The sequence below is a fragment of the Rhineura floridana genome, chromosome 8, assembly GCF_030035675.1.
Source record: "Rhineura floridana isolate rRhiFlo1 chromosome 8, rRhiFlo1.hap2, whole genome shotgun sequence".
Taxonomy (NCBI): Eukaryota; Metazoa; Chordata; class Lepidosauria; order Squamata; family Rhineuridae; genus Rhineura; species Rhineura floridana.
The window spans coordinates 130,969,634-130,997,186 of NC_084487.1; the positions used below are offsets into that span (position 1 = coordinate 130,969,634).

Here is a 27,553-nt window from a genome sequence, read left to right on the forward strand (position 1 = left end):
TGTGTTAGGGGTTCTCCTGTGGGTCCTCGTTGCGTTATGCGATGCTTGTGTCGCAATACACTGCAGTTTGTTTTCCCCGCTCCCAGATTTCTTTTCCTCCCCCCGTGAAGCTCTGACGCTTTCTTTACTAATGGCAACGGGGATAGGGGAGGGTGGTACTCATTGGGGCCCCTTCCCGTTTATGCGGCTCGGCGGGGGCGCGGAATTGCTGCTCCTACAAGATTCAGAGCAGCCCTGCTTGTCAGCTTTGGCTGTGCTCTGGGCACCACCCCTGCTGGGCCCGGTCTTCCCCTGCTACGCTGTCCGAAGAGAGTAGCCAGTGAGTGTGCAAGGCGGCAGCTGCTGCAGCGAGGTTTCCTTTCACCTCTGCTCTTCCTCTGGGCAATGTAGCAGTGGGAACTGGGTCTAGTAGTGGGACTATCCAGGGGAGTACTTTTTCAGGAGCATTCCCACAGTCTACCAGGAAGGTTACCCGATCAAAAAATGCGATAAATTAGTCTAGCAGGATTTGTTCCTTATAAATCCATGTTGGCTACTAGAAATCACTATCTTGTTTTCAAGGTGCTTACAGATTGACCACTTTATAATCTGCTTCAGAATTTTACAAGGGATTGATGTCAGGTTGACTCGTCTGTAGTTCTCAGGTTCCTCCTTTTTTTCCCTTTTTGAATATGAGGACAGCATTAGCCCTCCTCCTGTCATCTGGTATTTCACCAGCCCTCCATGATTTCACAAAGCTAATAGACAGTGGTTCTGAGAGTTCTTCAGCCAGTTCCTTCAGTATTCTAGGATGCTTTTCATTGGGCCCTTCTTCCTCTCCCAGTTGGCTTTGCTTTAAAATCCAAATGATACAGAATGTAGGGTTATCTGAATGTGAATTTTAGTGGGTGTTTAATTTCCATATTAACAATTTCAAACATCCCACTGATAGTAGTTAGCTATATGAACTCCATCCAATAATTTTATGTTCACTGCCCAGAGAGCTATTGCTAGTCGGGCGGTATATAAATTTAATTAATAAATAAATAAATAAATAAATAAATAAATAAATAAATAAATAAATAAATAAATAAATAAATAAATAATTTGAACTCGACCATTTGTTTATCAGTCTCAAGCTGCAATCCTGCCCCTTCAACCTTGTACTTCACATTAGCCAGGAGGGTCAAACACCCTCTTTTGGGAGAAGACTGAGCCAAAGTAAGAATTGAGCACTTCTGCCTTTTCTTTGTCATCTGTTATCATTTTTCCATTCTCACTGAGTAGCTGAACCACCGTTTCTGTTCTCTGTCTTTTACTGTAGATGTACCTGAAGAAAGCTTTTACCATCCTTCCCTAATCTCAGCTCATCCTCAGCTTTAGCCTTCCTGCAATCATCCCTGCAATTCTGTGCTACCTGTTTATACTCTTCCTTTGTGGCCTGGCCTTCTTTCCACTTTCTATATGTTTCCTTTTTTCGTTTTCAGGTTATCTCTAAGCTGTTTGTGAAGTCACATTGGCTTCTTCTGCTGTCTTCCCTCTTTTTTCCTTGCTGGCACTGTTGCCATTGTGCCTTTTTCATTTTTCAGAAACTCCCACCAATCTTGGACTCCTTTTCTCATTAGGTCTGCTTGCCATGGGACCTTAGTTATCATTGTTCTGAGTTTATTCAAATCAGCTTTTCTGAAGTTTTGAGGAGGTCTGTTGCTGACTTTGCAACTGGGAGAATTGACAGCATCTGGTGCTTAAAGCTTTCGATTTCTGATTTAATTTCTGTCGGATTTAAATAGATATTTTAGCACCAAATCCACTGCCAGGTTCTTTAGTTCCATAATATTCATTGTAGACGACTTAGTTCCTGTAGGAAAGTCAGAATTATTAGAATCTCAGTGTTTATTGTATATCCAGTTTAAATTTTTAATCTCAGTTTTATACAACTATTTGTTTGACAGACTAAAACAGTTAAAAATATTTTTGTAAATAATATATATACATGTACACACATAACATTAATCATGATTTTGCTGCCTCCTTGAATCAGGCGCCTGTGGCAAGGGCACTACTTGCATCATCCTAGTTCCGGCCTTGAATACCTGTCAGCTTACACCTGAGGTTACATAAGAAAAGCTTGCTGGATCAGGCTAGTGGCCATCTAGTCCAGCATCTTGTTCACACAGTGGCCAACCAGATGCCTGTAGGAAGCTTGCAAGCAGGACCTGAGTGCAAGAGCATTCTCCCCTTCTGCGATTTTCAGCAACTAGTATTCAGAAGCATATTCTTCTGACTGTGGGGGACAGTGGATAGAGTGTTGGAGTTGGACAAGTGAGGCCAGGCATGCAAGGTCTTTGGGCAAGTTGCTATTTCTCACCCTAAGTTGCCTTACAAAAGGGTTGTGAGATTAAAAGTGATGAACTCAGGTTCATAACACTTTTGGAAGGAAAGGTGAGGCTTGAATGTGACAAATATAAAACCTTCTTGTACATAGTAAAATTCCTAGGCAGGCTTGAGCGTTTAATAATTTAATTTATTATAGAAGTTTTCCTTGGCTCCTGTTTCAAGTGTTCTTTCCAGTGTTGGTTCCCAAAGTGGGACTGTCTAACTATATCTGTTTCTATGTGGGTAAGGGGCTATGTGGAGATGGTGGTGAAGAAAAATTGCAGATGGATAGAAAGGATTGAAAGTTGCATTGTTGTAGCAACATTAACCCAGGAAAAGACTATGGGTTATACCGACAGTGAAAATCAAAAGTGTACTTTTTTTAAAAAAAGCTAAATCTGTATTGGTTTTTTTCTTATTTTACAGTGAACAGCAACAGCTCACATACAACCATGTTTCTTCTCCACATTTAGAATATCTAAAAGGCAAACCTTCATGTAAATCTATTGAAAATGATAGCAGCCTAATTACAGAATTGGGTAATAAGATTGCAACCTGCAGTGATATAAAGTATAATAATCTAAATCAGTTCTATAGTAGCTTTAATATTTTCATCCAGATGCCTCCCCTATTCCCACCCCCACCAAGATCAACCCAACTGGAGAATATGCACATTGGGTGGGAGGATGTTAATGTGATAAATAACTTCAGTTACTGACTTTAAAATGAGAACATAATCCTTATACAACTAGGGACAAAAGTATGTATGCTTGTGTACAATATCAAAATGAAGTAGTACATTTTGCAGCATAAAGTACCTTAGAAAATGAATTATTGGCTTCAATGTGTTGAAAGGAGACAACTGTGCCAGATCAGACAACTGTGCCAGATCAGTGCATATTTTTTACAAAGAAGATGTGAGTGAAGGTCATCCTCAGAAAATTACCTTAAATGTTATTTTCAAGGCCACATTACATTACATGGCATGGGTTGGGCTATTTTTTGGAAAACATTGCTTGCTGCTCTGAAAGTAATGAGCAGATTTGGACATGTTATACACCAAAGTGAAGGGCAAAGAGCTGTACTATTAGACCTTTACTGCTGGTATACATTCATCTTTGATGGTTGAAGTGCTATAAGGGCTCAGGTAATAAAAATACAAGGTAGTATGGCCAAAACATGGCTTCGGAATGGTGTGCTATTTTAATTAGCCCGCTCTGGTATTTTAAGCCGTCTGTGTATTTGTTTAGTCAACTAATTTCCTATAACGTGATACATGGAATATCCATATTAGATTGATGTTTATAAAGTTTTGACCATAAAAAAGAGAGATGCCTATATCCCTTAAAACAGCCTTTTCTACCCTTTGGGTCTCCAGATGCTGCTGGACTACATTTCCATCATTCCTGGCCATTGGCCATGCTGGCTGGGGCTGATGGGAGATACAGTTCAAAAACATATGGGGACCGAAAGGTTGGGAAAGGCTGCTTTAATGCATGTCCTGATAAAACTGAGGTACTGCTTGTGGGAGACAAGGGGGGGTTGGGAAACATCGACCTGGTATTTAATGGGGTAAAATTGCCCCTGAAGGACCAGGTCCGCAGCCTTGGGGTGATCCTTGATTCCAAGCTGTCCATGGAGGCTCAGGTTTCATCGGTGTGCCGGGCAGCTTGGGGTCAATTGCGTCTCATACGAAGACTGCAACCCTACCTTCCTGTCCACCAGCTCCCACTCGTAGTACACGCTCTGGTCACCTCTCGTTTAGACTACTTCAATGCGCTCTACGTGGGGTTGCCCTTGAAAACAGTCCGGAAATTACAGCTGGTACAAAATACGGCGGCTCGTCTGCTTACGAACACCCGCCGTTATGATCATATTACCCCAGTGCTGTACGATCTACACTGGCTTCCAGTTATTTTCCGGGCTCAATTCAAGGTGTTGGTATTAACCTATAAATCCCTGTCCGGTTTCGGCCCAGTATACCTGATGGAGCGCCTCCAACGTCATAAATTGTGCCGCCCTACAAGATCTGCCACTCAGGGCCTCCTCTCAGTCCCGTCAACTAAAGTGATTGGGTTGGTGAGGACTCGGGAGAGGGCCTTCTCTGTGGCGGCCCCCACGATTTGGAACTCCCTCCCAATAGATCTTCGACATGCCCCTTCCTTATATATATTTCACCGAGGCCTGAAGACTTGGCTTTTCCATCAGACCTTTATGAACTTGAGACTTCTAAGGTGAACTAGCTTCAGAACTGTATTACTGACAACTCTACTAAATATTGTAATTTTGCATTGTGCTGTACTGGTTATATTGTTTTTATTGTATCATATTTTACCATGTATTTTATCGTGCTTTATTGTACGCCACCTAGAGTGGCCATTGGCCAGATAGGCGGCCTATAAATTAAAGTTTATTATTATTATTATTAGAAGGTGAAAATCACATTTTCTAAATATCTTGTAGGTAGAATTGGACAAATAGAAATATAGATTGTATATAAACAATCATGTTCAGTTATGTGAAGGTACAAGCCTTATGGAATAAGTCAATATTTTGTTATCACTTGTATAAAGGGTATAAGGACATTAATGCTTAGCAACAGGATTGAAACAATAGATGGCATCACAATCGCAGGCAGCAGTACATTTCAAATAATCTGGGTAGGTACACCTTGTTTTATAGCAGTTTGTTTTGCACCCATGTATGACTAGTTTCAGACAGGGAATGAACACAGAAGGTCACCTTGTCTAGATGATAAATAAGATTTCAGATTCCTTTCAGACAGAAGTATGTGCAGGACTAACACTGTCTATAAGCATTTGATCTGCAGTCATCTTGGCAATCTAGAATGTGCAACAAGGAGCTGAAGAGCATCTTTTGTTGGAAGAATTACAGGAAGATTCTGCTTGTCATTGGTTAATATTTGTAGCCTGACATGATAGATCTAGGGGTACCATAACGTCTGGGTATTTGAGTAATGCCCGTCTCATCCATTATCACTGGCAAGGTGTTTTTTTTAAAAAAAAAGCAGAACTTTTGTATGATCGTTGAAGAGTGTCTCAGTTTTGTCCCCCATGTTATTTAACATCTACATGAAACCGCTGGGTGAGGTTGTCCAGGGGTTTGGGGTTCGGTGTCATCAGTATGCGGATGACACCCAACTCTATTTTTCCTTTCCACCTAAAGCCAAGGAAGCTGTCCTGGTCCTGAACTGGTGCCTGGCATCAGTGATGGACTGGATGAGGGCGAACAAATTGAAATTAAATCCAGACAAGACAGAGGTGCTCCTGGTTAGTCGAAAGGCAAATCAGGGAATAGGGATTCAGCCTGTGCTGGATGGGGTTACACTCCCCCTGAAGACACAGGTTCGCAGTTTGCGTGGTCTCCTGGACTCAGCTTTGAACTTGGAGGCCCAGGTCTCTGCAGTGGCCAGGAGTGTTTTTTGCCCAGCTAAGACTGGTGCGCCAGCTGCACCCGTTCTGGAGACGCCTGATTTGATTACAGTGATGCATGCCTTAGTTACATCCTGTTTAGATTACTGTAATGTGCTCTACGTGGGGCTGCCTTTGAAGACTTTAGAAACTTAAACTGGTACAAAGAGCTGCAGCCAGAGTGCTAACGGGGGCTGGTTACAGGGACCATACAACCCCCTTGTTACGACAGCTCCACTGGCTGCCAGTTTGTTTCCGGTCACAATTCAAAGTGCTGGTTTTGACCTATAAAGCTCTATACGGCCTAGGTCCAGGCTATTTGTCAGACCGTATCTCCCCATATGAGCCTGCCCGGGCCCTGAGATCTTCAGGAGAGGCCCTTCTCTCAGTCCCAACACCTTCGCAAGCGATTGGTGGGGACACAAGATAGGGCCTTCTCGGTGGCTGCCCCCAGGTTCTGGAACTCTCTTCCTAGGGAAGCATGAATGGCCCCTTCCTTGCTATCCTTCCGTCGGCAGGCAAAGACTTTTTTATTCCGACAGGCTTTTGGACTAGAAGATGTTTAAGATAGGGCCTCATAAGGTCTGTTGTATTGTTCTATGGTCCTATTCTTAATGTTTTAAATTGTTTTAGTATCTTAAGTGTATGTTTCATGATTTTAATGTTACGAATAGTTTAATTCTATTTTAATTGTATATTTTTGTATGTTTTTTATCTATGTGTAGTTTTTATTTGTAAGCCGCCCTGAGTTCCAGTTTTGGAAAAAAGGCGGGATAAAAATAAAGACTCATTCATTCATTCATACTGTTAATGCATGGAAGCTTAGCAAGTTATTGTTTACAGGGTTTGAAGGTATCATGACAATGACATACAGTGGGCAGCAGCTTCGTTTTCTAGCTGTTACAATGACCATCCATGTTTCAATTGCTTTTTTGGTCAGGAAGTGTAACCACAGAAACATAATATCTTTGTGGTTGTGGTTGTTGTTATGTGCCTCCAAGTCAACCACGACTTATGGTGACCCTATGAATCAGCAACCTCCAAGAGCATCTGTCATGAACCACCTGCTCAGATCTTGTAAGTTCAGGTCTGTGGCTTCCTTTATGGAATCAATCCATCTCTTGTTTGGCCATCCTTTTTTTCTACTCTCTTCTGTTTTCCCCACCATTATTATCTTTTCTAATGAATCATGTATTCTCATTGTGTGTCCAAAGTATGATAACCTCAGTTTCATCATTTTAGCTTCTAGTGATAATTCTGGTTTAATTTTTGTGGAGATGACTACAAATAGTTCATAACCTCTTCCAACCACCTCACAAGGATGAAGATCTTGTTTCAGCCTCCTTATGGTTTCCCTGAGAATTGGAACAGTGTCCTTAATTGCTCATCCTTCATTTGGTCTGCTGAAGACACCAACTCATATTGCTGTTGCAAGTCTATCCCTCTTGTCCTAAGAATATCAGAGAAAGAGAGCTTGATTTTTATCCATGACAGTGAACTGGCTGCACACAAGCCTGGCCTTAGGGGTTGGTGAGCTGTGCAGTCACCCAGGGCACCTATCTGAGGGAAGTGCCAAGCTGAGCTGAAGGGGGAAGAGCTCAGTGGCTATTTTTTTTAATTTTGCAGTGAGCTAGGGTTGCAAAAAACAAAGTCTGCAATCTCTCCCCCCCCCCCAAGCTCTACAGGTTGTAACCAGAAAAATGATCTTTCTTCAATTAGCTTCAAAGTATGTTTCTTTTTTAATTTCCACTTTGCAAAAGGTCTCAGGTTCAATCCCCAATGGCATTGCCAGTCAGTACAGACAGTATTGAGCTAGATGGACCAATGGTCTGACTGTGTATAAGGCAGCTTCCTAAGTTCCTGTGACAGTCTGCTTGGTTTTAGCTTGAAGCTTGATGTCATTTGTGCTTAGTAAAAAATTAATGGAACACAGGTTTACTTTGAAGCACTTAGCACTTCAAATACTATAAACATTGTAAGCGCTATATAAATAATAATAAAATAAAGCTGTAAGAGGTTATCTGGATAACGTTTTTATTAATAACTTTTTCCAATTATATTTAAAGATAAAAATAATAGATATTCTAAAATAAAGAATGTCATCATGGAAAATGTGCACATAATCCACCCATGAAGAAGGAATGGTGCAGATTTCCCAGTCAATATACAATATACATAAACAGGCCTTTGGGGAAAGTGTATATATCGACTGAAGTTTGTATGTTCTCCAGTCATTACACATGACCCCCAAAATCCACAACCTTGCTGGTCAAGCCAGGCTTGATGCCATGGGGCTGGCTTCGACCAGCCCTCAGGGTGATTTGCTTGTCCCCAACTTTTGCCCCAGCCTTAATAAAATATTCTCAGTTTGCTTGCGTTGCTTTGTATTTTCCATTTTGCCCATTATCCTAATTTGGAAATATCCTTTTGAACTCTTGGCACAAGGAGGGCTGTAGCTTTACAGGAAAGGGCAGTAGCTCAGTGGTAGATTGTTGGCCTTGCATGCAGAAGGTGTCAGGTTCAATCCCCAATGGCATCTCCAGGAAGGGCTGGGACAAACAGTTGCATGAAAACTTGGAGAGCTGTTGCCAGTCAGTGCAGACAATACTGAGCTAAATGGACCAATGGTCTGACTGTATAAGGCAGCTTCCTAAGCTCCTATGACAATCTGCTTGGTTTTAGCTTGAAGGTGCTGTGGTTGTGCCTCTTATCAGGCTTCGGGTTTTCAATATTTTCTTTAGCTATTCCCAAATGAAGTGTTGTGAGCTAATGTAATTGTCTCTTTCTTCTGTATATAGAAGAGAGGTCAACTTATATGCAGGGTCTGAGTACCAGCATCTCTCTCTCTGGAAAGGCATTGATTGTTTAACATAAATAGTATATATGTAAATATTATTAAATGAAATTTCAATTGTAGTTTTGACATCTTGGATAAGTAATGGATGCTTTTGTTTTTAAAAGTTTAGGGATATTTTTGATGTATGTTGATACTGGATTATAAGTAAGAGGACTCAAATCTATGTTTAGCTAGACTAAACTGTAAATGACTATGAAACATCTGGATTTGGTGAAGCTGATTGATAGAATGCAAGTAGTAACTTTATTACAGTAGGGACTTCTATGGTGTTATTAGTCTAGCTAGACTTTATCCCTCTTTTAGGTTTGAGTTAGAGCCACATAATTAAAAACAAAAGCAAAACTACACACAACTGGATTTCATTACAATCTTTTGGCAGATTTTATCTCACACTCCAAATCATGGTGGGACTATAGAATGAGCTAGTCTTATAAAGCAAACCATGTATGACTCTTCTTTCTTTCCCCTACCCCCCTTTAAAGGGGTTACATCTTTGAGTGAAAATTTATTTTATTTTAAAATATTTCTATCCCACCCTTCTACCCTATAATAGGGCACTCAGGGCGGCTCACAAAAATAAAATCAAACATGTGCATAATACATCATAATACATCAAACATCAAACATGTACATAATAAAATTGTAAACAAAAACATTAAAATAAATTAAAATACATAAAATACAATTAAAATACATAAAATACAACACACACATACACACACACACACACACATACAAATATATAAATATATATATATATATATATACACACACATATATATAGGGAGTGTAGTACTAATGGGACTACAAAGGTAAAATTTAACGTAGAAGGCATAAAATCAGTGTCAGGCTCTACCGTCAGTCCCTCCGAAAGGCTCTCCGGAACAATATCATTTTCAGAAGTCTCCGGAAAACCAACAGGGAGGGAGCAGAGTGGACTTCTTGGGGTAGGGTATTCCAAAGCTTGGGGGCCACAGCTGAAAAAGCTCTGTCCTGCGTGCCTGTCAAACATCTTTTATTCCAGGCAAACAGAGGAGAACTGCTCTGAAATTAGAACTGTTGTGGGAAAGGGTAGGAAGCTAAGATTTCTCAAAGAAATATCATAGGACTTTTTTTTTTTTAGCCACCTCCTTACCTTCTGGTTGAAGCTGAAGATAGCATGCATTTATTTGGACATATTCCACCTTTCTGTGATAACATTAAACTCAATGAGGTTTCCAATAAAAACATAAACCATACGAAAGGAAAGTTAAAATACAACCTTAATTATAAAACAAGCAGCACTAAAACATCATTAAGCACAGCGCTCACCAACAGTCTGCGCAAATTAGGAAGCTGGCGAAATGCTACAACAGGAGGCCTGCTGATGGCTCTAGCAAGATGTTCAGGGAGAGCTACCCATTGCTGGCAAACTCTGAACATCTTGCTAGAGCCATCAGCAGGCCTCCTGTTGTAGCATTTTGCCAGCCTCCTAATTTGCGCAGACTGTTGGTGAGAGCTGTGCTTAAGCCACCTATCACCAATCCAGGGTCTCATCCTTGTCACTCCAAACGCTGTATCACCTGTGTGTACCTCAGGGAGACAGCCACTTTTACAAGCACTAGGACAGGCAGGACCTATTACATCAAACAGATCATCACCTGCAGGTCCTGCAATATAATTTATGTCATCGAATGCAAAAGACCAGGAAGTCATATCCAATACGTAGGAAAAACCACAACTGACCTACGCACATGCTTTCAGAAACCATAAATTGGCAATCTTAACAAAAAAAGTGGAGCAACCAGTTGCAAAACATTTCAACACTGAGGGTCACAGCCTGTTGGACTTTTCTATAACAGCTATAGAGATGCCAACAGATCCAGCAGCAATGACTAAAAGGGAGAACTTTTGGACACATTGGCACCACATGGCCTGAACCTGGAGGACAGTACCACCACTACTTAGCTTCTGCCAATGAAGCCCCTCTGAGCAATCCATCCTCAAAGCTCTATAACTGCCACCTTGGTAACACCATTTGTATGTTGGCAGCTGATGAATGCGGAAGCTGAAACGTTTTGTTAATAAAATAAAAACCTCTGTTTTGTTAATCACAATTATGTTCATATATTTTTAAGTGATTAATGGAATCCTTATAGGGATCCAGAGCAGTTCTGTTTGTTGCTTTCAAAACTCTCTCTCTCTCTCTCTCTCTCTCTCTGATTAACAAAACAGAGGTTTTTCTTGTTCTACCAAAGCGATTCAGCTTCCACCTTCATTCTCCCTCTTAGTCAGTGCATATATTTATATGTGTGTTTGTTTATATTTGTTTGTTTATATATATATCAATCATATATATATATATGATTGATATATATATATATATATATCTATATAAACAAACAAACAAATATTGGTGTTCTGTGCAGTATATTGCCTGGTTGTCTGTACAGTGTGTTGCTGTTAGCTAGTCCTCTACCAGAGAGTTGCTTTTAAATGTTGAAAGGCAAATTGCTGCTGCTTTTGGGATATTTTTCTATTGATACCACTTTTCATCAAAGAAAGAATAACTTAGAAAGCAGTTTTATCCATTTCTGGTTGTGCACGTTAGTACTCAGATAGAGATGTAGAAAGCAGTTTTTGAAAAGTAGTAGTCTAAATGTGTAGCATTTATTGCTACCATACTTGTTTTGGTATTTGACCACCTGTTCATTCTCCTCTTTGGCATTTGGACTAGTAGTGATCAGTGTAGTTTCTAAAGAATAGCATTACTTTGAACAAGTTCAAATCTCCAGGGCTCAGTGAACTGCATCCCAGAGTAATGAGGCAAGTGGCTGAAAAACTCTCAGAACCGCTGTCTGTTATATTTGCGAAATCATGGAGGATCGGTGAAGTGCTGGATGACTGGAGGAGTGCTAATGTCCCTATCTTCAAAAAGGGCAAAAAGGAGGAACCTAGGAACTACAGACCAGTCAGTCTGACATCAATCCCTTGTAAAATTCTGGAGCAGTCTGTAAGCATCTTGAAAACAATGCAGTGATTACTAGAAGCCAACATGAACTTGTCAAAAACAAATCCTGCCAGACTAATCTTAGGGCTGTGGAGTTGGAGTCGTGGAGTTGGAGTTGGAAGCAATTTTGAGTCGGAGTCGGTAGAAATGTACTGAATCCAGCTTCAAAATAAAATTAATATTTTAATATTAATATTTTAATATAAATCAATATGCACTTGCCATTTATGAAGGAGTCGGAGTCGGACAGTAGAAAAATAGAGGAGTCGGAGTCAGTCGAAGGTTTGACGTACCGACTCCACAGCCCTGACTAATCTTACCTCATTTTTTAATCAGGTAACCTCCCTGGTACACAGCGGGAATGCTGTGGATATAGTATTATCTTTACTTCAGCAATGCTTTTGACAAAGTGCCCCATGATATTTTGATTAGCAAGTGGGCTGGATGGAACCTCTATCAGGTGGATCCACTGTTGGCTACAGAATTGTACTCAAAGAGTACTTATCAGTGGTTCCTTCTCAAAGTGCGGGGAGGTAATGAGCAGGATACCATGGGACTTGGATGAGCAGGTGTAGAGAATGCTGACAAGATTTGCAGATGATACAAAATTGGCAGGGATAGCAAATACTCTGGAAGACAGAAGCAAAATGGAACACTGGACTGAAAACAACAGAATGGAATTTAACAGGGATAAGTGCAAAGTTCTATACCTAGGAGAAAGAAACAAAATGTAACACTACATGTGAGAAAGATCTTGGAATTGTTGTTGATCACAAACTGATGTTGCTGTAAAAAAGGCACGTGCTATTTAAGGCTGCATTAACAGAAGTTTAATTTCCAAATCATGTGAAGTGCTAGTTTCCCTCTATTCAGCATTGGTTAGTCATCAACTTTACTGCATCCAGTTCTGGACAGCACTCTTTAAGAAGGACCCAGACAAACTGGAACAAGTTCAGAGGAGGGCAACAAGGATGATCAGGGGACTGGAAACCAAGCCCATGAGGAGAAACTGAAAGAACAGGCATGCTTAGCCTGGAGAAGAGAAGACTGAGGGGAGCTAGGCATATTGAATAAATTAGTTGGATTCCAGCCAAAGCCCCTTAAGATGTTGATTATGTTGAGCCTTCATTGGAAAGGACATACTGTATATTATGTGGTCAGCTGAGAAAGATGTGACTTGCGTTAAAGTATTTTATAGATTAAGAAAATGAAGTACCAGTGGTTGTTGTATAGTTAAATATGAATGTTATCATTATTATTATTGCTAGTGCCATTAACATCCATGTTAATGGGCTAAATCCATAGTTTTAGTTTTAACTTGAACCTTCATAATCCTATTGTACTAGCATATGTTTGTGTGTATGTATATGTGCATAGTGATTTCCCCCCCAAATTTTGTATGAAGTTAATAGCCGAGACAGTATTTTAAATTCTTAAGTGCCAGTCACATATTTTATTTTAAAGCATTTTTACACAACTCTTCAGCCAAAAAAGCTTCCATAGTGAGATCAATGCCCTCATGTTTGCTACCTAAAAGAATATAACATAAAAAAGGGGGGAGGAAGGAATGAGAAGAGGAAAATAAGCAAACTCGGATGCCAGTCTTTAATGTTACATAGTAATTAATGTAATAAGCAGCTGGTATAGACAGTTGGTCTGTCAGTACAGCTGAAGGAGTGACCCCATCTCTCCCTCCCTCAGAATTTTTCTTGGGATCTCTACTAATTAGGTGGCGAATTCTCCTTGGTAGTTCAGAGATAATTCTGCAGAAACCAAGATTTCTTGATTGTTTTTGTTGCAGAGTAATTATTCTGCTTTCCTGAAGACCCAGAAGAGTTATACAATTCCTTTTTTTTTTGCTGTGCAATATAGTTCATATTTCTATCACATCTGGATGCTCCTACAGTTTATTCCAGTGTTGCAGTTTATTGTGTTCATCTGTGCTTTCTATGGAGCGTGCCTAACCTGCTTTGCTTAAATGGTGTGCAAGGTCTCAAAATGGTGGAATTTACTCAGTTCTAGCATCAGGTTGGAAGCATTGGGAAGAGAACTCCATCACACAGCTTTGTATTTAACAGTGGTGACCAAGTGCTGGGTCTCTTTGGGTCACTGTTCTCTGGTTATATGTTGTCATTGCTTTGATGATATTACTGTCGCTAAGACTGAGTCAATTTTAAGGGTTTAATGTGGACACATCTGGAATTAATTGGAAACTAGGACTTGAAATTTTGGAAAAGGTTTTGCTCTCACACTTTCTTTTCTATCATTTCCCAGTTCTGTTTATAAATTCATTTAAGATCTTTCTCTTGGATTAAATGAAGATTTTTTTAAAAAAGAAATGTGCAATGGACTAAAACAAGCACACAAATTGTCAAATAATGTAACATTTTTAGTTGTAGCAAAGTGGCTCTACGTAATAAGAAATTACCTATAAACTATGGTAACATTTTAGAAACTTAACAACTTGCGCGCTACATGTGAACTAGATTAGAATTACTGATGACATTTAAGATTTTCCAGATTATCAAAATTTGCTATAAAATAATTGAAAATAATAATATAAAATAGTTGTGTGATGTAAGTTGTGTGATGTTCAAAAGAACAGAGCTACCCAATCTTGATGTATGGCAGATGACCATTAGACATTCCTCCAGGAAAGAAACCTGGTGAAACCTAAACCCATATTAGGTGAGAAGAACTTGATTGGCTCATCTGGTTTGAGAGTTCACAATTCTTCTGCATGGTTGTATGATCTGAATATCCCACTCTTTTTTCTGAAAGGAAATATCTTCATTCAGAATAACCAATAAATAATAATATTCAGTTGGTGGTTCCGCCACTTTCTGAAGATTACTTCTTTCCAACTCTATAGGTTCTGCAGACACCAGTCTCCAAGTGAGCTTGTGTGTCCACAAGATGGTGCCCTTGTGCTGGGAAAAGTCCCATTCTAGATTGATTCTGGACAAAGATTGGGAAGACAGAGTATCAACTCTATTGTTCTGAAACTTCAGGAAGGTATGTCAGCGCCAGGACAAATGCTTTTTATGGTAGTCCTCATTTCTTTTAAAGATGTAGCAATCAGAACTGGAGTAGGGGGTAGGCATATTGTTTAACAGCCTTGAAAAATCTTCAGATAATGTAGTAATTAATCACTTTTTGTAGAGCAGGTATAATCTTCTGTGAAAGAAGTGAAATTCAAATTTTGTCCTGGACAAATACAGAGCAAGCTATTTAGAGTCATCAGTTTCCAATTGTATCTGTGACTAGCTTCATTCATAAAATGGTTGGTTGATAGTGGTAGCTTGATTCTTATAGAAGGACGATCCCGCTTGGTTGAGTTTGATGAGAAAATGGAAACTTTTCAATATTGCACTGATTGTAGTATATTCTAGACAACAAAGATTTAATTGCACAGTTTTGTTAAAGCTTGTTCTGCATCCATCATATTTTATACTGACAACACAGAATGGTGACTTTTTGGCATGCTGTTTGTATAAGTCTCTTGAAAAGTCTGTCTTCATATTCTGATCCAATAAAAACAATTATTTTGCCTTGTGCACAAAAAAATCACCAAACTCTGTCCCCTGTTTGCATTTCAGTTATGTTGTGGAATAAGACATTGTACTTTGTTTTGACTTAGAATTCACATTGTGTTCATTTAATTTAAAGTTTGTGGCTTGTTACAGAACACAAAGAATTGTCTCTGTGCCTGTTTAACTGAAGAACTGAGGTTAAAACTATGGTTTGAAGGATTACTTTATTGACTGGATTGATTTTTTTGTGGGAGAACTAATGGACTTTCCTGATGATGTAAGAAAAACAAACTACAGCAGGGGGCAATATGTTCTACCCTCACTCTGAATGAATGATCATTTTCATTGTTTTGTAGCCCCCCAAACATTTGCTAAAATTAAGGGTGGGAGTTTGTAGAGGAATCTTTTGCCTGAAGTACTGCTTGTTTTAGGTTAGCCCTACTGATGGAATTAATGGAAATTCCTCATTATATAAAGGAGTATATAAGGAGAGGAAAGGGATATCTGTTTAGAATTGATCAACATTGTTATAATCAATGGTGTGAAAGTGAATGAAATTTGGAAGCTAGGGATATCTTGGGGACTGATTAGAGCAGAGATGGAAATGTAGGACTCCTAACCGGCATCAGCCTCAGTCAGCATGACCAGTGATGGTTGGAGTTATAGTCTAATAACATCTTGAGGGCTAAAGATGCCCCTTCCCTGGATTAAAGTACAATAGGATGGAATCATAAATCCAAGTTCAGCATAACTAATTTTCTCTACAATTATTATGACACATACAGCTTGTTCCTATAAACATTTACTGAAAAGCCTGTTTCACTGAGTTCAGTGGAGGTCACTCCCAATTAAAGTGAGCATCAGTACATAATGATAATGTAATATCGTATTTATTGCCACATCTTTCTCTAAAAATAGGAGCTTCTATTTTGTATGAAATCTAGATACTCTTGTTTTTTAAATTAGTGTTCATTTTTATTATTGGTTTCAAATTTCAACTTTTTGTCCCCCCCCATTTTTCAAACTGGCTGCAGCACTACACATATTTATAAACCCAATGGGGTTTACTTCTCAGTAGACATGCATATATAGCACTGTTGAGTACTTTAGCAAGCATGCAACAACATCTTGTATTCTGTTTCTATCTCTAATATTAGGTAAATTTGTAATGGTTGTTTGAATGTTACGATTGGCAAGCTCCCGGTTTGGTCATAAGAGTGTGACTTGTTTAGAAGTCTAGACTAACATAGATCAACATAATCATCACTAATACTATTTCTGTGGAATTTTGGAGTTTTTCAGCAGTGCAACAATATTATTTTAAAACACTATTTCAACTATTATTTTACTCATTTTGAAAAGAAAAATGCATCAAGTTTTGAATTCTCTCCCTCAAAATTTTCACTTTTCTTCTGAAAAAACTGGGGGAAGTTCTTGGAGGTAAGGAATCCTCTGTGTTCCAATTACTCTCTCCCTCCCTCATCAGTATGATGCTGATAGTTCATATTCATTAGTCATAGTGCTCTACTGCTCCCTGTACACTGGGCCCAGTGGCTTTTAAATTGTGTACTGGTGAACTCTGGAATTTCTTCAGGAGAAAATCAGTAGTAGCTGGCAGCTACTTCACTTTCACTATTACTTAAAGTAAGAACTTATAAAAAACCCTTTTGGATCAGTCCAAAGCATCTTCACTTGAAATGCAATACTACAGAGGACTGTTGGAAGATTATAAAAACATGCTGTGTTCATACAAGATCATAGGAGTGCACCTTAAAATGCACCCCATAATCCCCTGGAACAATCAAGAGCCCCAGGGCTGATGCGCAAGGATTCCTTGGCAGATGAAACAATGTGGGAAAAGTTCCTTGACAGTTAAAAACTTGGACACTGTTGCCTTAGATTGTGTTTGTAGACAGCCTAGAAATAAGACATTTTATGTAATTTCAGAAATGTTTGCGTTATAAAGGTTGGTGATGCTTTACGGGAATACTTTTTGGGCATAATTATGCCAACACAACATGGTTTGGCATTTTCCTGTACCTCTGTTGCTTTAGTGAATTAACAGATTGAGGCCTATTGCCGAAATAAAACACAAACACCATTCATTGGGTTAAATCATGGGCCACTTTATTAAACGAAATCGATTATAATAATGAACCTGCAGAGGGGAAATCAAGTGTGGGAGCATTCTGATGATCCAGGCAAAGCCTGCTTGCAGCCATAGGGCAACCAAACCCTTGCCTGAGCCCGGGGCTGCCCTGTGCCAGACCCCAGCTCAGGCCACACTCTGAAGATGTGTAGGGGGTCCAACCCACATCACTGCCCCTCGGAGCCCTGAAACTCCAAGCGGATGAGGCATGTTGGCCCCAAAGGCGGTCCGTGTTCTGCCCCCGGGCCGTATAGCCCTGAGCTGCAGGCCCCCGGACCACCAATCACCCCCAAAGGTGCCTAAAGGTGTCACCTAGCTGCCCTTTCCCTTTTAACCTTTCCCCCGCACTTCCTTGACCAGTGACCATTAACATGTTAAGCCAAAACAGACCAATCAGCCTATTAACCCCAAAGGCACCCGTGCTAACCCTTGACCCTTCCCCCCAATCACAGTGTGGAGTAGGCAAAAGAAAACTGCCAGCAAAGCGAGGCAGGCAGGCCAAAAATTCCTAGTCGGCCCCATAGCGACCAAATGAATCACACTGTAGCAGAGGAAGGGTTGGGCAGGCGCCGCCAAAATTCAAAGGAGGGTGGGAGGCTGGTGGAGTGGCCTTAAATTGCGTTCAGCAGCCCCGCCTCCTATTGCGTGTCACGCAGGCGTGCCGGCGTGCTGCGTGCACACACACATCCCCCACGATGGCGGCCTGGGCTTCAGCTGCGGCCGCAAATTCGCCCCTTGGCCTGGCAGGTACCGGGCGCGAAACGGGAATGTTGCAAATGCCCCCTTTTTAGGGAAGGTGATTGAGAGGATTATGGTGCAGCAATGGCAAGTATTCTTGGATGAAACAGATTGTCTTGACCTATTCCAATCTGGGTTCAGGTCTGATTATGGGACTGAATTGGCCTTGGCTGTCCTGATGGATGACCTTTATCAGGAGAAGGACAGGCTGTGTATGACCCTGTTATTCTTACTTAATTTCTCAGCAGCTTTTGATACCATTGACTGTGGTATTCTTCGGAGCCACTTGGTGAGATGAATGTCAGAGACGCTGCTTTACAATGGTTCCAATCCTGTATCTGGAGTCGGTTTCAGAAAATAGCATTGGGTGATTGTCTTTTGCCCTCTGGCAGTTGTACTGTGGATTGCTGCAGGGTACTATTTTGTCCCAATGCTGTTTAACATCTATATGAATCTGTTGGGAGTGGTCATCAGGAGATTTAGGGGGAGGTGCCAGCTGCACACTGATGTTATAGAGAAATAGAGCTGGGCATCATCTGAATCGGGAGAAGATGTGCAAGCCCTGGACCAGTGTCTGGACTTGATGGTGAGCTGGATGAGGGCCAATAAATTTACTGAATCCTAGCAAGACTGAGGTGCTGTGGGTAGGTGGCTCCCAAGTCCAAATGATAGGTCAAATGCCTCCTTTGGATGGCGTCATACACTGTCTGAAAGAGGTTTGTAGTCTGGGGGTGCTCCTGGATCCATCTTTGTCACTAGAGGACAAGGTGACCTCAGTGGCCAGGAGTAAAGCAAATCAAACGTTTATTGCTTTTAACCAAAGGCTGTCGCAATTAAAACAAAACAGCATTAAAGTATGACAAAATGCGATTTAAAAGTTGTACAATTGAACTATATAAGCAGTTATTATGAAATGGAACACTTTTTTGGTGGCCGCGTGTAATTTTTTGGCTGCCAACGCGTACTTGGCTGTTGCTACTGTTACCTGCATGCAGTTGTCCTTTAGTAGCTCCAGGACGGACTCCTGTGGGCTTTGGTCATAATTCGGATGGATAAATTGGGCCAGAAAGTTTCCCCTGGGGTCATCATATAAAGGACAAAATAGCAAGTAGTGGACTATATCCTCTATGACATTGCAACCGGCAACGCATTTCTGATCCTCGGGGGGTATCCCCTGATATCTCCCTTCCAAATAGGCCGAAGGCATCAGTTGGAATCTGAGCTCAGAAAATGCTCTACGGAGGGAAGGATGAGTAAGGCTCTCAAAATATCTTGGTCTTGTATGGGAGGTATTGAGATGGGGAACCATGTTGAAAAGGGAGCTACTAGTATTGACACTCGATCACGAGCCGCCGCATGGTCAAAGTCTAAGAGCATGCAGGCTGAGATTCAAGAGCTCGTTCTGTGAGATGTTGTACTGGGCCAACAAGTCCTGATTAAAGGTAGCCCGTCCATCCTTAACTAGTTGCTCTAACCAGCAAAGTTTAACGAGAGCTATCAGGTTTTTGATATAATCTACGCCAGTATTTAAAATAGGCTAGGTCTATTCTGGCCGCGAGGGTTTGTAGGCTGAGTTCAGCTCTGAGGTGTGCTGTGGGTGTACCGGGAGGGAACCCCAGAATCTGCCTCATAAACTTATTTTGTAGTGGTTCTAGTTCCTGGGTGGCAGGTACCCCCCATAATTCGGCTCCATAAAGTATTGAGGCAACTAGTTTGACTACAAAAACTTTGAGCAGCGGAGAAATCAGCTGGCCTCCCTTGGTATAAAAGAACCTTTTAAGTTGGACTAGAGTTTTGATGCCAGTTTGGTGGACCTCACATGTGCTTTCCAGGAAAGGTTCTCACTGAGGCAGATGCCCAGGTACTTAAACGTACGAACTTGGTCTAACGGGCATCCATCAATCGACCAACTCGATGTTGCCCTTTTTCTGCCGAAAACCACTATCTTGGTTTTGGAGTGGTTGATGGATAAAAGCTGCTCCTTGCAATAGGAGCTCAAGTGGTTTAACATCCTTTTAAGTCCGGTTTTATTTAAGGATAATAGGGCCAGGTCGTCGGCGTAAAGCAAGAGAGAAACCTTACGGGAACCAACTGAGGGGGGAAAAAAGCCAGGGAAGACAACGCAGGGATAATATCATTTATAAAAAGGTTAAATAGAAAGGGGGCCAGTATACAACCTTGCTTCACTCCTTTTCCCACCCAAATATCACGCGTGAGAAGACCCTGCAACCCTAGACGCACTTGCAATGTGTTGTCCTGATGGAGAACACGAATTAAGTCTCTTGTCAATATCGGACTGGGCCATTTTTTGCCAGAGTAGGTCTCTATCTATAAGATCAAAGGCAGCTGTGAAGTCAACGAAGGCCACATACAGAGATTTGTTTTGGCCTTTTGTGACCTATAATATGGTATAACACAAATACTTGGTCAATTGTACTCCTACCTTTTCTAAAACCTGCTTGCTCCTCATGCAGGATGTTGGAACTGGATTCCCAGAGGAGAAGCTTGTTAAGAAGATATTTCCCATACAGTTTAGAAACGATATCAAGAAGACTTATTGGTCTATAATTACGTGGGTCCGCCACGTCGCCTTTCTTAAATATTGGAACCACTATACTAGATCGCCATCCTGAAGGGATTTCACCGGTATCGTTAATATGTGTGAAAAGGGAAGCAAGAACTGGCGCCCACCAGTTTGGGTCAGAAAGGAAAACCTTGGGGGGGATCATGTCCTCACCCGGGGCTTTCCCGGCTTTTAGTTGGGAGATCAAGTCCAAAATTTCCACTGGGGATACCGGATGCCAAGGTGGAAAAATGGAGATACTCCCCTTTGGTGTATAAGGGGTACTAGCACCGGTTCCAAGTATGTTGGCAAAGTGGGAAACCGAGGCTTCAGGGGAGATTGGGGATCTACCTGATAAAGAGAGCTTCTTATTTCTTATTTATTTATTTATTTCATGAAACTTATAGACCGCCCCATAGCCGAAGCTCTCTGGGCAGTTCACAAGACAAAACAGGGGCACATTACTCTCATTTACGGCCCTGTACAGAGCTTTCCAGTGGCCAGGAGTACCTTTTACCATCTTTGTCTGGTAAGGCAGCTGTGGCCATTTCTGGATTGGGAGAGCCTGATCACTGTTGTCCATGCACTGGTAACCTCCAGGCTGGATTACTGTAGTGTACTCTTTGTGGGCCTGCCCTTGAGGTTGATCCGAAGCTGCAGCTGATGCAAACTGCGGCGGCATGACTGCTCACTGGGCAGGATATCACCAACATGTCATCCTGCTGCTGAAAGAATTGCATTGGCTGCCCATTAGCTGCAGGGCCAAGTTCAAGGTTTTAGTTTTGGTGTACAAAGCCCTATACAGCTTGGGACCAGGACACCTCAAATATCCTTTTATCCCTTATACGCCCAGTCGATCACTGTGTCCTGCCCAGAGCCCGAGACACGAGACGGAGGTGAGGCTTGGTTTAATTCTTGTTTTATTAGGGTGAAGGTTACATCCAAAGCAGTGCGCTTCATGAACCTGCTACTCTAGCTCACTACTTTCCCTAGTTAAGCTACCTAAACAGTCTCTGCAGCATGTGGGGAGAGTTGTCTCAGCACCGGAGTCTGGGTGGGCACCTGCTTAAGTAGGAAAGATCTTGGCCCGTAACCGACGGCTCCTCTGCAGTTCGACTCTCTGAGAGTTCTGCTTCTCGCGTGGGGTGAGGGGCCCCATCCAACGGTGGGGTTTCGCTTGGTGATGGCGCAACCTCAGGAGGGGGGAAACTGGTTGGCGGAGAAGCGTTTGAAGTGCCAGATGGGGGATTCCAGTGCGGGTGGGGTTGGTGTGCAGAGGGTTGCTTCCCAATGTCTTAGATGGGGAACTCACAGACGGGGCTGACTCTACCTCGGCAGGAGGGATGGGCGAGGAAGTCTGCGGACTGACAGAGCCCCCCTCCTATAACGTCCCCAGGGACCTCGTCCTCATCTGTTTGGGGAACTGGAAGCTCGCTTACAGGTTGTTTTTATGGTATTGTTGATGACAAGTACACACACATTATAGAAAGTTCCATGAGAAAATGCAACCCTCGGACCAAAAAAAGATTCCTGTCCCTGCTTTTTGATAAAGATTATTATTGATCCAAATATAATTAATTTTTGTGCCTCTAATTAATGATTTTATTTTATTTATTTTGACTAGATACCAGGGAAGATGGGAGTTCATGTGTATAATTTCTCTTTCCCCCAAGTACTTTTCCATGGTCAACACATGGCTGTATTTATCTTCATTAGCAGAGTTCATAACTTTGAATTTTTCCCAAGAAGCAAGAGTGTTTTAGCTAAAAATATATCGGGCAATAACCACAAAAGTCATGAATGTACCAATCAGCTTTCAACTGTAAATGAACCCTTTTAATGAAATTTAGTGGGGGCAGACACTCGCCACAGTCATGTGTAAAGCTGGAGTTTGTGCAGAATCCACCAGGAAAGCTAAGAGGCAATGTGCAAAGCAGGAAACATTATTGCAATGAGCTGCTGTGCCAATTTGGAACAGCGACAGAGAATGTAAAAACATTTCCATTCTTGGTGTACAAATGTAAAATTTTAGAGCATAAGATAAATATAAATATGAAAATGGACTTCTACCAACATCTTTAATACCACTCTCCAAACTTTTCAATATAAAATGGTGTATATAATATACACATATAAACATTTGTACACATATGTGATAATGATGATCTAATGATTCTACAGTCTTGTACTTAAGTAAGTACTTAAAGCAAAAAAGCCCAGTAAAAATAATGGTACCTGATGCTTAATTTACAAACTTAGTATAATATGAACACATCTCTACAATGTTCCTAATAGAATGTGGTTCAACATTGTCTTGCACTTTGTTGCCTGAATACATAATAAAGAGACTCCATTTTTCAAAGAATTGATGGTTGAGTTGTCTTTCTTCTCTTGACTAAAATTGTCAACTTTTTATTTGAACAACCTCTCATACAGTAGCTATCCAATTATAGCTTAATTATAGACTTTTTTTAGTCTTTCTTGTCCTGAGAGCTCATGGTGGTTACAGAGTTTGAGAATTCTTCCTTAAATGCTGACATCCAAATAACTGGTTTAGTGATGGCTACTTAAAATATTCTGAATTAATGTTGGTTATTTTTACTTACTTTAAGTATTGACATATCATTTTTCTGGTCTGCAACCTTTCAAATCGGTTTACAAAGTTTGAACTGATACAGTCTTAATCAAGATTCTACAGTATTGTCAAAGGCATAAAACAGTAGATTTACAATTGTTATCTAAAACATTTGGGAGAATAAAAAGGTATCTGCTTGGGGCTCGACTGGAAGGACTATAAGGTAGGTGCCAAACAAACCTTTCTGGGGAGAGTGGCATCATCTGTCTGCTAATTAAGTGTGGGTGGAAAAAAGGCTCACAGTTTTCCTACTTCTGAGAAGGCTGAGTTATTTAGCTACACTTCATTAAAATAAATCCCAGAGTGGGGAACAACCCTAAAGCACATAATATACAATAACAATTTTAAGGCAAGAACAATAAATAGAAATCAAGCTGTTTCCAGACAGCTGATGGATGGAGTGCAAGTGGGCATTGATTGGGAGAAGGGGGGGGGAGGTCATCCTCCTTCCTTGTACCATTACTGTATTGTATTTTAATTTTATGGGGTTTTTTTGAAATTGTTAAGTATTATAGTTGCAACAAAAATTGTCAAAAACAGCAGCAACAACAAAAGCAATAGGAACACACACATCCATAGAAGTAAAGATTTTACAGTGAAAGTATTTTGTTTAGCGTTCCAATAAAACCTTAAATATATCTATTCTGTCTCAAATTTATTTGTGCTGCATACTCCTTGATTGATTCAAATTCATTCAAGTTAAAATACTTTAAGATCTAGAGTAGGGATCACTGTTGTGGTCTCGCAGGTGCCATGTGTCTGCAGAGGCCTTCTCTGTAAATTGCAGGGTCCCTGCCTCACTCCCACTAAAATTAGGCTTGAAAGAAGCATTCTGTTGTAGCCGGTAGACTAGGTTGCAGTGTGTTTTTGGCTGTGGGGTATGTGTGGTGCCCACAAAAGGTGATGCTGATCTGCTTGACTGCTGCCCAGCGGTGAGAAGTTTGGGAACAGGGAAGAGGCTACCTAGTCCACTTGCCCATCCATTCCCTGGCAACCCTGCTGACCTGGGAGCTTTCCTTGTTTTGGCTGACCTCAGAGGGGAGGAACTGCAACCAGCTGTGGCCAGTTTGCAACACCTGGCCCATACTTATTTTCACCCACCCTCTCAGTAGTACTTTAATTTTTGAGTACTTTTTCCCCACCCTTTGCTGTTTGTTTTGGAAGGTATGGAGGTTAACGTAGTTGGTCTGATTGGTGGTTGGGCAGTGGTGTTTCTAGCTCAGGGAGAGATAAGAGCCTGACCAGTTGGAATGTTGATGAGGTCAAGTTCCTCACTGCTGTTCAGAGTGACAGTCTTATTGGCACAGAGATGCCCCCTAGCGCCCTGTGTGTGAAGTGGGGATGGAGTGAGTGCATCACGGATTTTTCTTCAGTTCCGAGGCTGTATGAGGTGTTACCCGGTTTGCTATCTGTGTTGTAGAAAATGATTGGTTGGGATTTTGTGTTACTGATTTAATAGTACAATTATTAATTTTAAAGGTTTTTATTTGATTATTAATATGCTGAACTGTACTTGATTTTAATTTTGTATCCTGTTTTGAGATTTATTCTCTTTGTTTGCTTTATAGTTCCTTTGGTGTATTTTGATTTGTTTTTGTACTGTATCGGACCTTCACTTTGTATATTGTTTTTGAGATTCCTTTATACTGTATCTGATTTTTGTATTTTATATTGTACATTGGTTTGAGGGTTTTTTTCTTTTTCGGTATTGTATTTGATTTCTATTTTTTACATGGATTTCTACTTTGTACAGTGTTTTGAAATTCTTACCTGTTTATTTGATTTTGATTTTCTGTGCCTCACTTTGAGATTCTTTGAATGTAAAACTATTAAGACATTAAAAAAAAATTTTTTTTTCTAAACAAACAGTTCCTCTGGTTTGCTAACAGACCCAAAAAGGTTGGCAAGAGTCTTTCTCTTAAGACATTATGAATTACTCGTAACCCAGCAGCAGGAGGCCAGGGGTGGGAGGGAATGGAAGAATCACCTTTTTGTTTTATCATACTTGCAACATAAATCAAAATTTGTTCAAACCTAGAGAGTGGCTTGATTAATCCCTGTTTGCTTTCTGATACTTCAGTCATAAAATGATGAACGTGAAGTTACTCACAGAAGGGGCGTGATGTTCTTCTATGTATTTTTACATCTGGGCATATTATATTGACATTTTTCCTTACAAAGAATAGTACAAAGTTCCATGCACTTATAAAAACACCACCTGTGCATCTTTAATAAAGGATCAAAAAATACTGAGATAGTTCTTCTGTATTCCATTCATTATTTTGTTATTTATTATTATTTAAGGGTGCAATTATTATTTAAGGGTATTTGCACTGGGCTGAAGGGAGTTGGATGTGGTGGTCTTCTGGCTGAACCGGCAGGCTCCTGGTGCCACTGGGCTCCACCGGCAGAAGTCCCTCATCCTGGATTAGCCGCAGCACTGCCAGGACCCTGCTGGCTCAGCTGGGGGTCTGCTGGGGATGGCCACCTTGGAGGATGGTGAGCCAGTGGAAGCCGGCGGTAGCCCTGAAAATGGGGTGTTTCAGGGGTGTTGTGGGGGAGGAGCCATGGGGAGACTTATGTGACATCCAAGTCTTCCTCGGAGCACTCCCGCAGGTCCTGATCCACAGGAAAATTCTGCCAGTGAAAGGGTCGGTGGAGGAAAATAATTGCAATAGTTGTCTATGGGGACTGCTTAGTCTCCAGTAGAGCTATTCGTGGGAGCTATATCTTCCCTTCCAGCTCTTGCATGCAGCTCCTGACAGCCTGCATTCAGCTGAGCCACAGAGCTTCCCGCTGGCTCCTCCTGTGCCAACCCAATCCTTCCCACCAGCTTCCCTTCATTTGGATTATTGTGCCCGTCTATGTTTAGTACAGAGGTGGGGAAACCTTTTGGCTTCATGGGCCAGATCGTTATTGGGATTGGCCTTTCAGACCAAATTTGACAGGTGGATGTGGCCACCACCTATCAGTCAGTGATGACAGGCAGGCAGGCAGCCCTACTGATCTGTCAAAATCGCTTGTGGGGTTCCCAAGTGTCCGCTGCTGCTATGTGAGAAAACACAGAAGCAGCAGGTGCTTGGGAACTTCCTTCTCTTCCTTTCTGCAGTGCCCAAAGGGAGAGAATGAAAGTCTTTTCCAAATCTACCCCCCTTCCTCCAAGTCTTTGAAATAAGGGTTTGTGAATCTTTCTCCTTCTAGCCTTAAGTTCTCTACATTGGGGACTTGAAGGAAGAGGGGAGGATATTTATTTGTTTATTATTAAATTTATTTATTTAATATTTTTATATTTATTTATATTTTATTTATTTATTTTTGTTTGCAAAGGATTTTCTAAGTTTGCCCTGTCCCCCTTCATCCCAAATGTCAGGAAATTAACTGGAGGAAGAGGGAAGACTTGGAAAAGGCTTTAAGACAGCCTTTGAGCGAATAGGAGCATGTGAGCTGTCTTAAAGCTTTTACAAAAGCCTCTCTGAAGTAGCTTGTGTGCATGTGCGAGCTGATTCAAAGGGTGCTTTTGCACAGGTCTTTAAGCGCTGATGAGTGGGGATTGAATCTTGCTCACATGGCTGCACAATCTTGTGAAACTAATGCAGGATTGAATCCTGTCCTCCTGCCAATCAGCTGACATCACTAGTTAAAGTAATTGGGGGAAATGGCCTCTCGGGCTAAATTGGATCCTTTCTGGGTCATGACTGGCTCCAAGGTTCCCCATTCCTGGTTTAGGAAATAACTAGTAGATCATTAAAGGGAATTTTAACTTAGGCATTCCAGAGCTAAAAGAGAGAGGGATTTGTAAATGAACAGGAAATATTTGTGACTGAACTTCTTATGTTGTTCTCTAGGTATTTCCTGGAGAATGGATGACGATGACTTTGGAGGCTTTGAGGTATGGTGCTAGAAAAAAGTGTGTGTTTATAGTTAAGGTTGTAATAAACTAATTTATTTACTTATTACATTTAATAATTACATTAAAATTATCTGCTAAAATAGTTATATTTAGATTCTTCATTTTAGAGCTGAATTGGGTGACATGTATAAATTACAGAAACTTAATGTATATATTTCTTTCTTTGCACAACTGGTTTTACTAGTTGTGGAGAAGAGCAAGGAGATAATTTATCACTTAAAATTGATATTACGGGTTATATGCAATGCTAGTCCTACTCAGAGTAGATTCATTGAAGTCAATAGACACAACTAATTTCACTGGGTCTGCTGTGAGTAGGATCTAGTTGAATGCAACGTCCTGTCTTTTAATTGCATTTCCGACATAGCTATGAAAGCACACTCAACTGTGGTT

At 40.9% G+C, this 27,553-nt stretch overlaps 1 protein-coding gene across 4 annotated transcripts in view; it reads left to right on the plus strand.

The window, feature by feature from the left end:
* The window catches only part of CCDC91 (coiled-coil domain containing 91), a 178,154-nt gene that overhangs the window by 189 nt on the left and 150,412 nt on the right, over positions 1–27,553 (plus strand). For 3 of the 4 annotated variants that reach the window (XR_009757622.1, XM_061582528.1, XM_061582525.1), the window contains exon 2: positions 27,096–27,139. Coding sequence is in view for 3 of the 4 variants with exons in the window: in XM_061582528.1 (XP_061438512.1) it covers positions 27,110–27,139 (30 nt within the window). In the remaining variant the exon portion in view is untranslated. Of the gene's footprint in view, positions 1–14,504; positions 14,648–27,095; positions 27,140–27,553 lie in introns of all 4 variants that reach the window. The other variant, XM_061582527.1, reaches the window with a different exon arrangement.